The 15,226-nt window shown below is 36.3% G+C and overlaps 2 protein-coding genes across 3 annotated transcripts; both read right to left on the reverse strand.

Annotated features, from left to right (window-relative positions):
* Positions 1-223: 223 nt before the first annotated feature.
* On the reverse strand, positions 224-3,426 carry LOC130426582 (zinc finger protein 239-like). Its single transcript, XM_056753438.1, has 2 exons — positions 3,371-3,426; positions 224-2,108 (listed from the first exon to the last, which is right to left on the reverse strand). Exon 2 carries the CDS (start codon positions 2,081-2,083, stop codon positions 1,352-1,354), a length of 732 nt encoding a protein of 243 aa, XP_056609416.1. The 5' UTR covers positions 2,084-2,108; positions 3,371-3,426; the 3' UTR covers positions 224-1,351.
* A 408-nt stretch (positions 3,427-3,834) lies between these two features.
* On the reverse strand, positions 3,835-15,226 carry LOC130426580 (gastrula zinc finger protein XlCGF49.1-like). 2 transcript variants are annotated; one of them, XR_008907197.1, is made up of 3 exons: positions 14,994-15,226; positions 4,700-6,440; positions 3,835-4,496 (listed from the first exon to the last, which is right to left on the reverse strand). XR_008907197.1 is itself a non-coding variant. In XM_056753436.1 (2 exons), exons 1-2 carry the CDS (start codon positions 4,767-4,769, stop codon positions 4,045-4,047), a joined length of 522 nt encoding a protein of 173 aa, XP_056609414.1. In that variant the 5' UTR covers positions 4,770-5,610; the 3' UTR covers positions 3,835-4,044. The 2 variants fall into 2 exon arrangements, 1 of the variants encoding a protein (XP_056609414.1); XM_056753436.1 differs by lacking the exon at positions 14,994-15,226 and having other exon boundaries at positions 4,700-5,610.

The following is a 15,226-nucleotide window of genomic DNA, read 5'->3' on the forward strand; positions in this document are numbered from 1 at the left end:
ATACCATCCAATGCACATCCATGACATTCGCATATCCATAATCTGCTGCACCTTCACATTTTATTGTGTGTACATGTTGCAGAATGTATACATATGGTGAATAATGTGTGTTGATAACTGTTAGTATGTCTAATAATACACTTTGTGTACTGAGTATATGTATGTGTATATTGCACACTGTCATCTGTATAAGTCTATATGTATGTAAATAGTACAGCCTATGTAAATTTCTTTCAGAACTTTCTCGAGCACGCTCTCAAGAATTTCACTCACCAAAGCACTTGTGCTGTGACAATAAAAGTGATTTGATTAGTGCTTGGTAGGCCTAAAGGGACATAGTGATGGATAAACATGAGATGGGATACAAGAAATATATATATATTTCAATGCTTTTGCTTATACTCAGGTTTCATGTAGCTAAGTGGTAAGAACAATGTGTTAACAATGCGAGGTCGTGGGTTTGATCCCAGAGGATTGCACATACTTAGACACAAATGTATAGGATAATGCAATGTGAGTCGCTTTGGATAAAAGCGTTTGCCAAATGCATGTAAATGTAAAAAAGTGCATTTTGTTTACACAAGAGACTTTGCGCTCACCCACAAATATTTTTCTTGACTGGCATCAATAATGGTTACCAGTGTAGTTTACAATCAGTCATAAAAGCACTTTAAATTGCGATTATTTCATGCTGACAAAATCATTCGTCTCTGCTGTCGGCTACTGAAAAGCTTATAAGGTGTCTATTTCAAATTTTTACTTTAACAGTTAAACTTATAAAGAGAAAAATAAAAATATTATGTCTGTGTGTATATTATATGATGTTGTATTTTTGCCCAGTTTTTAAGGTTCATAAAATTTTCTGTTCCTGAAATCCACCCTTCTGCTGGGATCATTATAGTCCCTTTTTTTGGATCAAAGGTACACAATCATAAAATCCTAAAAAATAGGAAATAATGATGTTCAAATCAGGGGTCCCAAGGCTCAGTCCTGGAAACTCTTTCCACACTGACGACATACTTATGGGAGCTCTCTAGTGTGAATTCTCATACGGTCCTCACACGTTGATTTCCTACTGAAACTCTTTCCACACTGGTGCAGTGCCTGCCTGGTGCATGATAATGCCCAACCTCGTGTCTGTTGGCAGTTTCTGAACTATGAAGGCATTGATGCCATTGACTGGCCCTCACGTTCCCCAGACCTAAATCCAGTTGAGGTGAAATTTTAAGGTGAAAACTCTTTCCACATTGAAGTCATGTTCATGGGCACTTCACATTGAAAGCATGCATATAGGCGATTGCCAGTGTGAATACTTGTAACTCTTTTCACGCTGAGGACATGTGTAAGTGTGCTATTCAATGTGAGCTCTCGTGTGCACCTTAAGCGCTGATTTCTCTATGAAACTCTTTCCACACTGAGGACATACAAATGGGCGCTCTCCATTGTAAATTCTCCTATGTTTCTCAAGATTTGATTTCTGTTTAAAACTTTTTCCAGTCTGAGGACATACGTATGGACACTCTCCAGTGTGAATTCTCACATGGATATCAAGCGTTGATTTGCGTTTGAAACCCTTTCCACACTGAGGACACGTGTATGGGCGCTCTCCAGTGTGAGTCCTCATATGCAGCTCAAGATTATTTTTCTGTTTAAAACCCTTTCCACACTGATGACATCTGTATGGGCACTCTTCAGAGTGAATTCTCATGTGCACCTTAAGCGTTGATTTCTGTTTAAAACTCTTTGTACACTGAGAACATATGTATGGCCGTTCTCCAGTGTGAATTCTCATATGTGCCACAAGATTTGATTTATCTGTGAAATTCTTTCCACACTGAGGACATACGTTTGGTCGTTCTCCAGTGTGAACTCTTATGTGGCACTCAAGTTGACTTTTGCGTTTGAAACACTTTCCACATTGAGGGCAGGTGAAAGGCTCGCCTGTTTCTCTTCTTTGCTTTCTTTTTGTAGAGAATATCTTGTTTTTGTCCCCACTACTTGAAGACATTTCTAGCCTTTCAAGATTTTGAGTTTTCTGACACGGATGTTTCTCCTCAACTTCATTCATGGCTTCAGTGAACATCTCTGTGTGATATGGTGGAACAGACCTGCCAAAATAAATAAATACATTTTCATATAAACATCTCCTCACAAAATATTTTAAACATAAAAGTTAAATTAATATTATTTGGGATAGATAGTACGCAAATTGGGTCGCAGGGTCTGAGCTTTCCGTTTAATAACAGCTGACTTAAGTTCAATCCACTGCTTAGTAGACGACCCTCACCCTTCATTATTGGAAATTAAAATGATTATGTCCCAAATTAGGGCTGGACGATATGACCAAAATTTATATCAAAATATAGTTATTGATTTCGGTCGTTACAATATAGCTCTGATAATGATATGAACAATATTACGAAAAGCAAAATGTAAGATATAAGTTGAGAGAGCCCTCTGATAACAATAAAATACTGATCAAAATCATTCTAGATGCAAGCAGGGTGCAAAGCTACATATGATAAGATTACATCTTTTTGTAAAGGACTGTGCCCTTACCTTGTGTAAGTATCAAATATTAGAATCATGTTAAACAAGAGAATAACTTCTCTAAATATGCTTCAAAGCATAATTCAACAACTTCAAAATGTGCTTTAAAGCATGGGCGTATCTTCACATTTCTCCGGGGGCACAGGCCTCCCATTACTTGACACTTTTTTCTTAAAAGCCTGCTTTTGACATATTAATTTAAATGAATAATCTTCAATAATTAACGTCCACTGAATTTTACATATGACTGTGTCTCCAGTTTTTTTTCATGTAGTTACTATAGGGTTAGGATTAGGGTTTGGTACAGGTTTTTTACATGTAATTACGCACAATTTATAGTAAATACATGTAACGTGTGACAAGGGCACCGTAAAATAAAGTGTTTCCTGTTAAAATAATAAAATGACACAATACATACTTTAAGGGCATATTCTAAGTATGCAAAAAGGGACACAACATGGGGTGAGCACATCAATGAAGCTGCCATATTACAAATCACCATGGCAATAACCCCCGAAAAGAGGTCTGCATATTTTTGCCCAGTAAAAAGGAAGAATACTACGAGCATTTTGGACAAAAGCAACACGTGCTTTCAGAGTTACACTTCATAAATAGTATTAAAGTAACTTGTATATTCATCAAATAGTCTACACAGTTAAACTTGAGTAACTTAGCCTAGCCATTATGTAGGCCTATCTACTACATATGGCTTGAAGAGGTCTTTAAAGATAAATACAATTGATAAACATACGACCATGATTAAGTCTCAAATATAACAGTAAAAAGACCATGAAAACATGACATGTTCTTATGCTTTTACCTCAAACATTGCTGAGCAAAAAATCCGCCCTATTAGCGCGGCTTCTATAGTGTTGCTGATATTACCGTAAATACAGTGATGAGAGCGGCATACTCGTTCGTGGACCTGATATTACCGTAATAATGAATATGCACGCGCCCTCTCACTTGACCCCAGTCAAAAAGAGACAAGGTCTCTTTAGGTCGGAGAAATGGATTTATTATGCTGAGGGAAATATGAGATAAGCACGACTGACAGGTGTATCTATACAAAAATGAAATCTTGTTTAATAACCTTGTTCATTTTATTTTTTTCAAATATTTAATTAAAATAATACCTTGCAGATATATTATTTAAATATTAAATTGAACAGGTATGGCTAAGTTTTTTTAGAAACATAAAAAAAAAAAAAAAAAATTCATTTATCTCTTTGTAATTGTGCACATTATACTGGTATACGGTTAACGATTTATCTAAAATTTAATTTTGACTGTAAAAAACTTTTTCTTGATATCTTCGCATTTTTACAAGCAGAATAGTAAAATAGGTAGAAATTCCTATTCTATTGATAAATATTTATACAAATTAAAGATACAACGCATTAAAATACGATGGACTGAAAGTTGCGCTGACTGACACGAAACAGATATTTGTGTCCATTAACATGAATTGATGGATTATAGTTGGTGACAATGTCACGAACTCTGGTAAGAATGTGTTGGTTCTCCAGTGTGAATTTTCACGTGCACCTTAAGATGATTTTTCTGTGTGAAACTCTTTTTACACTGAGGACATGTGTATGGGCGCTCTCCAGTGTGAATTCTTATGTGGTCCTCAAGATGATTTTTGTGTTTGAAACCCTTTTCACACTGAGGACACGTGTATGGGCGCTCTCCAGTGTGAATTCTCATGTGCATCTCAAGACTTGTTTTCTGTTTAAAACTCTTTCCACACTGAGTACATGTGTATGGACGCTCTCCAGTGTGTATTCTCATGTGGTCGTCAAAATGACTTCTGCGTTTAAAACTATTTCCACGTTTGAAACACTTTTCACACTGAGGGCAGGTGAAAGCTATTAATTTCTGAGGTGTCTGACCCTGTTGTTTCTCCTCTTCATTCATTTCATCACTTTCTTCATTTAACATATCTAAAATAAAACAAACAAAAATTCACTCACACACCCATCAAAAAAAAATCTAAGATACATTGTAAGATTCTATATAGAACTCCTATGACCTAAAATTAATGAAAAATGAAAATAATGCATTTTATCAATGCCTTACTTAAAATATTAAATATAATTTTATTTGAAACGTTCCCATTTTGGACAAATCATGAATAGACACCAACCTATTTGTTTGTCAATATCTTCATGTTGCATTCTGCAGGGGGTTGGCTCAATCATGTCTCCAACTTTCATTTAAGTTTTTTTTTTAAACTGTCACACTGGATTTGCTCTACTGGTACTTTTGAATGAAGTGTTCGGTTACTTGTTAATGGCTTCACTGAACGTCACTGTGTGGTATGGTGGAACAGGTCTGCAAAATAAATAAATACAACTTTTAACTTATTAGCTTCTTAAAAAAAGGTGTCAATAAAGTTAAAATTCTAATTAGGACACATAATATGCAAATTGGGCCGCATAGTCTGAGTTTTCAGTTAAAGAACAGCTGACTTAAGTTCATCCTATAAACTCTGATCCTGCATAACCACTTGCATTCTACCTGTCTTACACATTATTGGAAATTATAAGGGGTATTTCCTAAATCATAGTATGTTGAAGGAATACAGTTTCCTTGTCCTTGCCGCCACTCATTTCTATTTCCCACATGAATATGATTTTTATGAAAATTAAAAAATTTCTTGATATCTGTAATAGCATTTTTACAAGCAGAATATGTTATGTGAGGAACAGTAAAATGTCAACAACAAGTGGGTTGTAATGGCTGTTCACCATGTTACTGAGGACCCTCACAAATATACATTAGCTAAACAAGGAACAGTGAAGAAATAATGTCACCATCTTCACCATCAAATTCAAATGAACACATGTTCATGGACGCTCTCCAGTGTGTGTACACAGGTGCATCTCAAGACTTGTTTTCTGAAAATTCTGTGTGATTTTACGTATGTCCCCTCAAGATTTAATATCTGTTTGAAAGTCTGAGGCAGTTCATGGCATAGGCACGAAATTTAGCATTTAATGATTTGTGTACATTGAGAAAGAAAGGGGGGAAATCATGTCCCTCAGCACGACTTCATAAACTCTGGTGAGACTGTGTTGGTTCTCCAGTGTGAATTCTCATATGATTCTTAAGATGATTTTTCTGTGTGAAACTCTTTTCACACTGAGGACATGTGAACGGGCGCTCTCCAGTGTGAATTCTTATGTGGTCATCAAGATGATTTTTCTGTTTGAAACTCTTTTCACACTGAGGACATGTGAACGGGCGCTCTCCAGTATGAATTCTTATGTGGTCCTCAAGATGATTTTTGTGTTTAAAACTCTTTTCACACTGAGGACACCTGTATGGGTGCTCTCCAGTGTGAATTCTCATGTGGTCCTTAAAATGACATCTGCGTTTGAAACCCTTTCCACACTGAGAACACGTGAATGGGCGCTCTCCAGTGTGAATTTTCATGTGTTCCTCAAAATGACTTTTGCGTTTGAAACAATTTCCACACTGAGTACATGTGAATGGCCGTGATCCGGTGTGAACTTTCATGTGCTCCACAAAATGACATCTGCGTTTAAAACCCTTTCCACACTGAGAACATGTGAATGGGCGCTCTCCAGTGTGAACTTTCATGTGGTCCTCAAAATGACCTATGTGTTTGAAACACTTTCCACAATGAGGGCAGGTGAAAGACTTGCCTCCTTTGGTACTGCGGTTTGCTTTTGGAGAGAAAATATTGTTCTTCTGCACACTACTAGAAGACATTTCTAGCATTAAAAGCTTCTGATGTTTCTGACACTGAAGACTCAACTTCATTCACTTTCAGAGGCCCCGTTGTTTGCAGGATTTTAGGAATTACTCCTGTATTTTCTTGTGCCCGGCTTCACTGAACATCACTGTGTGGTGGAACAGACCTGAAAAAATAAATACATTTTCACATTAACAACAAATCTTCATAAAGTATTTTAACAAAAAGTTTAAAATATTGATTTTTTAAATTGGTTGCCAATTCAGAGTCTCAGGGTCTGAGTTTTTCCGTTTTAGAACCGCTGTCTTAAGTTCAGCTGAGAGTTGGTTGATTCTCAACCTGTATCCAAATTTGCACACGACCTGTCCTAGAAAGTTGGAGTGTAACCGTACATGTATTCGTACCGAACCATCACAGGCAACATTCCAAATTTAGTCATCATTCCAATGCCCTACTCCTTCGAAGGACAGAGCCCTCGGAGTTAAGACTTTGGAGTGAACAATGCATTTTGTGCATTATGTTGACGTTTGGAATGCACTTTGAAGCGATGTTATTTCCTCATTATCTTCACCTGGCATGTTCCTGAAACAATGCAGCATTTTGTCCATCAGCAGATGTCGCTGTTTTAATGGTATAACTTAAGCATAAAACCTGCAAATAAATGTTACATTTTATATTTTGAAAAGTTATATTAGTGTTTATATATTATATATCATATTTTACAAACTTTAAAATAAGGGAGTAGGGCGTAGGAATGATAACTTAATTTTGGAATTTTCCCCTTGACAGCTTGTGATGGTTCAGTACGAATACGTGTACCGTTACATGCCTACTAGATAGCTTTGGAAATAAAAATCAGTATTTGCCAAATCATGTTGAAATAATAAAGTAAGAAATAATGAATGTAGAAATACCTAAATGTACGAGGAGATGTATTTTCATCTATTCCACCATAACTTCAATTACTGTATTAGTAACCCAGTAAATCTATTAACTGCATCTACTCATCTATTTCACCATAACTTCAATAACTGTATTAGTAACTCAGTAACTCTATTAACGGCATGTACTCATCTATTGCACTGTAACTTTAATAGCTAATGTCTTTAATTAATGCACACTTAAGTCACTTGCACTATTGTATAGTCTAAATTGTTATCTGTTAATAACCACCTGTACCTTAATGTTCACAGTATATATCCTTCTGTATATATTGTCCATAGTACATACCGCCTGTCATATTGTTATAGAACATTTGTATAGTATTTCCCTAATATTGTATTCTGTATTTATTCACACTGTATATCCAGCACTTGCTAATTGCGCTTCTGGTTAGACCTAAACTACATTTCGTTACACTGTACTTATATATGTGTAATGACAATAAAGTTGAATCTAATCATCTAATCTAATGTGTAACTGTTAACCACTTATTTCAAGTTACGTCACAATTAGGGTGACCACCTGCTAATAAGCCCAAGGGGGGACAAGGGGTATGTTTCTGAGGGACAATGTGGGACACTGCCTGGCCCGGCGGTGCCCCCACCCCCCGGACAGACTCACTGATAGTGGTTTAGCCATTTCTAGCACATACCACCTTACATGGCATATTAATAATGTCCTATTCCCCTAAACATGTGTAATTGCTGATGTATACTCATGAATAGGCCAGCCAATGTATATTTTTTTAAAATAAAGATTCACAATATTTTGAACATTCAATGAATTGACAAATGCACTTCCACTTACGATTTACTTTATCTATTTAATTTTCCCAGTCTTTCTTGTACCCACACCTTCTCTTTTTAATTAATGGCTCAGACCAGTGGCGTTGCTAGGCCCTTTTTAGGGGAGCTAAAGCCCCCCTAAAGTTCTAGCTCAGCCCCCCTAAAATATTGTGTGTAATGTAATCTGTACAAGAATTCTAGATCGCTTTATAGCCCCCATTAAAACTCTTATTAAGTAAACGGCGTTAGGCTGCGTTATTTAGGGCATTCTTCAGTTCCACAGTAGCACATTGGAGTTAACGTCATTAGCAGAGTAACTTTACAAGGTGTGTTCATAAACATGACATCTGCATTTTTGCCATTCTTTGTTATAAATGGATCTTAATATGATGTGGAAGCGATACAAGACCCTTTCCCATCCACTGTTTAAAGGTTTTATGTACGTTCACCCCTCGTTAACTATTTTTTTAACATTACCTCAAGCAAAATGAAAGCACTAATTACCAATGACGTCATACTTCCACGATCAAGATGATATTGTAGCGCATAGAAAGTGTCATTAATGATGATGTGCTATAGTTATAGAGAGTCGACGGTAGTTTTGACAGCTCTGGAAAGAGGACGGGCAGAGTTACTGTAGATCAGCTGGTGCGGCAGTGTTATTCAATGTTCTGAGTTCTGAGGAAATAAAAGTGTACAGAAGCTCTATGTCGTTTTTCAGACGCTTCAGAATTTTTATCATTAATTGAAAACATATTGTGGATGTAATAGATGAACACACAGTCATGCAGAGAGTAACAGCGCTAGTGCTAATCAGAATGAATGGCAGGGAAACATATTAAGTTATTTTTACTAAATAATGATTCAGCAGTTGATTGTGACATTTATTTTATGGATTTGTGACTGTTGTTTCCACTTTGACGTATAAATGTTGCAGATTAACCGATTAATGTGATATTCATTTGAATAACAATAACTTGTATTTATTCTTTTCTGCATATTCTTTCTTAATTATTTATTTTAAGTAACGTATACAATATGTTGTGATTAGAGTGTGGCTCTCTCTCTCTCTATATATCCTCATTGGAGGCTGAGCCCCCCTTATATTGAAAACCTAGAATCGCCCCTGGCTCAGACTCAGTCTCTTTCTCCATTTTTCAAATTGGAGCGCGCATCTAAAAGTTCCTTCTTAGTGTGTGCATGTGCGCGCGCTGTCATGACGACAACAACGGAACAACCTAGTCAGCAGTTCAACTGAGGTGTGGGTGTGGCAACAGTAGCGTGCTGAACTGTCAAGTAATGTTCGTTTGGCTGTCTGGGGCTCGAGGATATAGAGCGACCAACTTTTTTTTGAGCAAGCATTGATTATGCGTGACACGGTCTCAATTTGCGGGACGCATGAATTGGGCTTCAAACGCTGTGCGCGCACGCGCTACGCGGGACGGGTGGTCACCCTAGTCACAATACATGTACAGTTGTAAGAAAAAGTATGTGAACCCTTTGGGCTTACTGTCACACCAGACATCCCAAGAATATTGCTGAACTGAAACACTTTTGGAAAGAGGAATGGTCCAAAATTTCTCCTGACTGTTGTGCAGGTCTGATCTGCAACTATAGGAAACGTTTGGTTGAAGATATTGCTGCCAAAGGAGGGTCAACCAGTTATTAAACCCAAAGATTCACATACTTTTTCCACCCTGCACTATGAATGTTTACATGTTGTGTTCAATAAAAACATGAAAACGTATAATGTTTGTGCGGTATTAGTTTAAGCAGACTGTGTTTCTCTATTGTTGTGACTTAGATGAAGATCAGAACACATTTTATGACCAATTTATGAAGAAATCCAAGTAAGCCCAAAGGGTTCACATAATTTTTCTTTCAACTGTATACTGTGCTTCACAGCAAAAAGCATATAGGCCTAGTTTTCTGTAACAAAATCAATGCATACTTTTAAAGCACACAGGAGTTAAACCCATAGGCCTATACAACATGACTATAAAAACATAAATGTGATTTTGAACTTCAAGATGTCAACTTAATTTGAAAAAAGAGGTCTGCATATTTTCCCCAGTAGAACTGGAAGTGCAAACTATTTGAGAATAAAAACCCCACTGATGTGCATACAGTTGCCTTCGTAATAAACTCTGGGCCCCAGGTGTGATAGACCATCATGTAAGATGTACACAGAATTAGTCTAGAAGCAGTGTCAGGTTTTATTATACGGCCCAGTTTCACAGACAGACTATAGTTAAAGGTCTGGTGGTTGGTGGCTTCTGTGAATACGTATAGAGACCTAAAGTTAGGTTAGAAATTAGCACCATCACAGTTTTCGTACTGTATCAGTATTGTCTGGAACTCCTGAGATTTATAAATGCCCTCCCCACATCAGTATTTCATGTGACGCACAAGATGATTTTACTCAAATTGACTGACTTATTTCCAGAATGTGATGGCAAGGCTTTGCGTATGTATAGCCAGAGGTGGGTAGTAACGAGTTACATTTACTCCGTTACATTTACTTGAGTAAGTTTTTGAAAAAATTATACTTCTAGGAGTAGTTTTAAATCACTATACTTTTTACTTTTACTTGAGTAGATTTGTGAAGGAGAAACTGTACTCTTACTCCGCTACATTAGGCTACAATAAGCTCGTTACTTTTCTTTTGACCTCTTTGATATTCTACGCGTCATTGTTTTATTTTGACAGAGAGTGAGACTTCTGCCAAAGGCTCTACCATGTGCCTCTGTTTCACCAATCAAACGTAGTTGCGCAGTCTCGTCACGTGACCATATTCAATCTCAGCGGAGTTCGGCGGGACGGGTAAGTTTACAGTCGTAGCAAAACAAAAATGTCACAATCAACCATCGGCAATGCAGACACAGCCGAGGAGGAACACCCCTGGCCTCATATTGAAAGCATGTTTACCTTAGTAAAAGTGCGAAACAGCAGCTACATTATGCGGTGTCTTCTGTGTCTCCCAAAACAAACGGACATTTCAGCATTCAACAACTCAACATCTAACTTGAGGAAACATGTAGCGCTAAGTGTTCTAAAATGTTTTTTTTTTTTGCTGTGGATAGACGAATGTTTGTCTTTAAAGTTACATATGTCTTAAACATTTCCTATATATATTATGTGTGGAACGGTACATGTATTTGTATTGAACCGAAATGGTATGGACGTCACGGTTCGGTGCATACATTTAACTTACACAGAGAATAACTTACACGGTATAAAAATAAATAAAACTCGCGTGCAAATTAATTAATATAATGCAGAACTACTGTTAGATACGTGGGTTCTTTAGGGACACTTAATCTGTAGTCCCGCTTTAGCTTTGAAGCAGGCTGCGTTTGCATTGCAATGCTTTAGTATGTTGTGTGTGAGAGAGAGAGAGAGAGAGAGAGAGAGAGAGATTGGCGTGGGCGCGATCGAAAAGTCACAAAGTGTTTACTTATATCTGTGTGTGTGTGAGTTTAAGTACTTGAATTTACCTGGATTATTTTAAATTAAGCTATTTTGTGATTAACTAATTAATTAATTTTAATTTATTTTATTGATTTGATGAACTATAATTAGCTTTAACATTTTTATTTTGTATTTTTGTCTGTCTGATTGAATGCTTGTTAAAAAATAAATCAGACTTTACTCAACAGTTACTCAGTACTTGAGTAGTTTTTTAACCAAGCACTTTTTTACTCTTACTCAAGTAATTATTTGGATGACTACTTTTTACTTTTACTTGAGTCATATTATTCTGAAGTAACAGTACTTTTACTTGAGTACAATTTTTGTCTACTCTACCCACCTCTGTGTATAGCCTATAGTTATATTGCGTTTAATGATATATGACCATACCTATCTGCATTTGTGACCAGTGATCGTGTACCGGGAAAAAAGATCACCGATCGATTAAATTGCATAAGACCTTCCATGATAAATAAGCAAACGGGAGACTCCCGGTAACGTATGCATATCAAATAATACCAAAACACTCCAATACAGCCTCCATTATTCGCAAACGGTGGATAAAACCTTGAAAAAGGACCCCACCATATCACCATATCATCCCGATTTTTGCACAGGCTTAAGATCACAGACAACCTCTCCAAGCATTACAAATGACGAGTGGTCCCCAGGTAATTTAAAATATTTTTTAATTGTTGCAACCAATTATTTTATTCCACATTGTAACATCTACCGGAGTGAAATCACGGTCTGACCCTATACATAACTCATCGCTTCCCGAAATGCGCCATTTGGAACTATCCCGATTCAAGACGCATGATTTTATCATAGATGGGGTTTATTATGTTTGTACACACAGCATGCATTCATCGCGCTTACTGTCCAACAATGCATTTAATGTGTTTAACAAATCATACATTTCAAGTAAGTTGTTTTAAAATTTGGCATCAGAATTAGCATATAAAGCATGAGAAGGCATGGACCGGTATGATATTTTGACGGTGTGATAACCTTTAGCAAAACTGTCATGGTTTACAATTACAAGACTAAAATGTGTTATTTTCAAATGTATGCGTATACAAACAAAAAGTTTTCAACTGGACACAAATACATTTTATATTTTACCATCATTCATTGAAAATATATGACAAGGAAAAAGTAAAGCCTTAAAAATATAATACTTTTTCCAAAAAATATTTTTTTGTCAAATACCCAATTGATTAGGACTAAACATCAAACATTGCATTACGTGACTTAATTATGTATTTTTGTGTAAACACAGCTCAAACCTTAGAAACGGTATCATACAAAATAATGGATTTGAAACCTTGACTCTTTCAAACCTTTGTATACCCTGAAACCGGTATTCGGCCGATGCTTACATGAGAGAAAGACAGTATTCACTTCATGGCATCATTTCGGCCAAAATTAAACCTAAAACACACTGCCATAATAACGCTTCTAAAATGACATGTTTTATGAATAAACAAGGAGAAAGACCAATACCGTTGACTTGTTTGAGCTCCTTCCCTCAAGATACTTGCTAATGCTCTTTTCTAAAGACAACAAAACACAAAACATTGAATACATTCGATGTTTTTGTCGATGCATTTGGTCAAAAAAAGAATATTTATTTAGCGCCAGTTACCTGAGGTGAAGCTTGCCTTTGCTGCATCTAGCAACCCGCGAAGTCACTCAGGCACGTCGCATTGAATCAAATAAACAGTCGCTAATCCATCCTTCCACGTAATTGAAAATTGTGTGATGCTCTTATGCATTTAGTACCAAAATTAGGCCATACTTTATTCAAGTTATGTTTATAAAATCTTAAAAAATATGGTTTATTCAATTGTTGTGGGAACCACTTCTCTTTCGCTTCTGCAATGCTGTAGTATCATATATTGTCTTAAATTAATATAATTCTTAATTTAATGTTTCCATTTTTTTTTCTTTCTTAATATAAAATGTTGTTTCAACTTAGTCCAACAAAGAATATTAGTTGAAGAAAGATATTTCTGCTTTGCCAACGTTTTATTAGTCATAGTTAATATATATATGGGCAGCCCATTCGCACCAATTGCGTATAAATAACACGCGCTGTGCATTATCGTATAATAAGGACGCCAAATTGCGATTTTGCTTGCATAAATACGCCTTTTTTTGCGTGCACATGATACGCCAATTAGCGCGTTTGCATATAAAACAGCAATTTGTCTCATTACCCTGTCCCCTAACCCAAACCCTAAACCTAATGTTAGCGTCCGTGCATATTATAACCTCTACCCTAACCCAAACCCTAAACCTAACCTTATTATTTTAATTATTTCAGTGTTTCCTCTTCATGTACGTTTTAAAATGGCTGCTCTCCACCCAGGTACAAGCACTCATTGGCGTATCATATGCACGCAAAATCGCAATTTGGCGTACGTATTAGACGATAATGCAAAAGCGTGTTATTTATACGCAATTGGGTGCGATCGGGTTGATATGGGTCAATGACGTGACATGTATTTTTTGTGTCCAAATTCATTATTTTCCTAAAAAGAATTTGAATAAATACATGTCATTTATCAAATGGATCTACAATATGTCCTTTATAAGAAACCCTTTTCATATTATTGAAATTCAATAGATTTTTTGAGTTTTGGTGTTTGAAAGACCAAAAATGTCAGGTGGTGCGACCGTCCGAACATACAAACAGAGAACAAAACTGAGAAATAAATGTTAATTTTCTGAATAAAATTCTTAATAAAATATTTTGGCATGATTTTATGTTAAATTTCTTATATATGAGGGGAAAAATACTCAGTGCTAAATACATTAAATGTATATTATTTTTAATTAATATATGGTCGCACCACCTGACATTTTCTGGGTGGTAAAATCAGAAATCTTGTTTAATAATGAATTAATGCTCCCTAAAATGCTGTAAAACCAATATAAATCAACACAGTACATTTTTTTGGACATAAAAATACATTTTCAAACTGTTTTGCTTAAAATATTTTTTTTTCTTCTTGAAAATCTTATTTGTGATTGACCCATATATATTAGTGATATGATAAATATATATATTTCCGGTGTATTTAGGCTAAACAACAAAATACCACCATATCTGATACTTCCTGAACGTTCTGTTTTAGTTTTAACACTACACAAACGTTTCAACAAAATGTAACCAACAGAACATTTATAATCAAACCAAATGGTTAAATGCTTATCTGTAGATTTAATTATAGAAAAAAACGAAAACGCATCTGGACAATCATTTACATTTTGTTAACATAGTGGCTCTGAATGAATGTCTGGCAACCCAAGAACCAGACCAGTTTAATGCAGCTGTGGCAACACATGGAAACACTGCATCCGAATAAAGTTTCGTCCTAATGAAATACGGACTCGCGCATCTCTGTGGTTGCTCAGATCGTTTCCCGCAGTAGACCCTCAAGAACCCTCGGGGTCTTTTTAAAATTTAAAGGGGGAGTGTTATCAAAAGCATGCAGACACTTTTATTAATTTACCTTCGAGTGTGTTCTTGTAACGCTAAAGTGAATGGACTTCAGCGCAATGTTCGGAAGTGTATCCAAGTGGTCTACGGGTCGTTGCAACCTGCAGGTGGTGCTATACAACACGATTTGAATCCTTAACAAATCTTTTATGCGCATCAGTTTTTCGGAGCGCGTATCAAACACTGATCTCATCAACGACTGGATTGCACACAGAATGCGAGACCAGTGGAAGACACCGGAACCGA

This window comes from Triplophysa dalaica, chromosome 7 (genome assembly GCF_015846415.1).
Source record: "Triplophysa dalaica isolate WHDGS20190420 chromosome 7, ASM1584641v1, whole genome shotgun sequence".
NCBI classification, from domain to species: Eukaryota; Metazoa; Chordata; class Actinopteri; order Cypriniformes; family Nemacheilidae; genus Triplophysa; species Triplophysa dalaica.

What these genes read in the sequence shown, in the direction of transcription:
- LOC130426580 (XM_056753436.1), bottom strand. Translation starts at nt 4,769, where the DNA reads ATGAAAGTTGGAGACATGATTGAGCCAACCCCCTGCAGAATGCAACAT. An exon ending in AGATATTGACAAACAAATAG is followed by an intron (nt 4,497 to 4,699) that starts GTTGGTGTCTAT and finishes GTTTTATTTTAG; the next exon opens with ATATGTTAAATGAAGAAAGT.
- LOC130426582 (XM_056753438.1), bottom strand. Translation starts at nt 2,083, where the DNA reads ATGTTCACTGAAGCCATGAATGAAGTTGAGGAGAAACATCCGTGTCAG.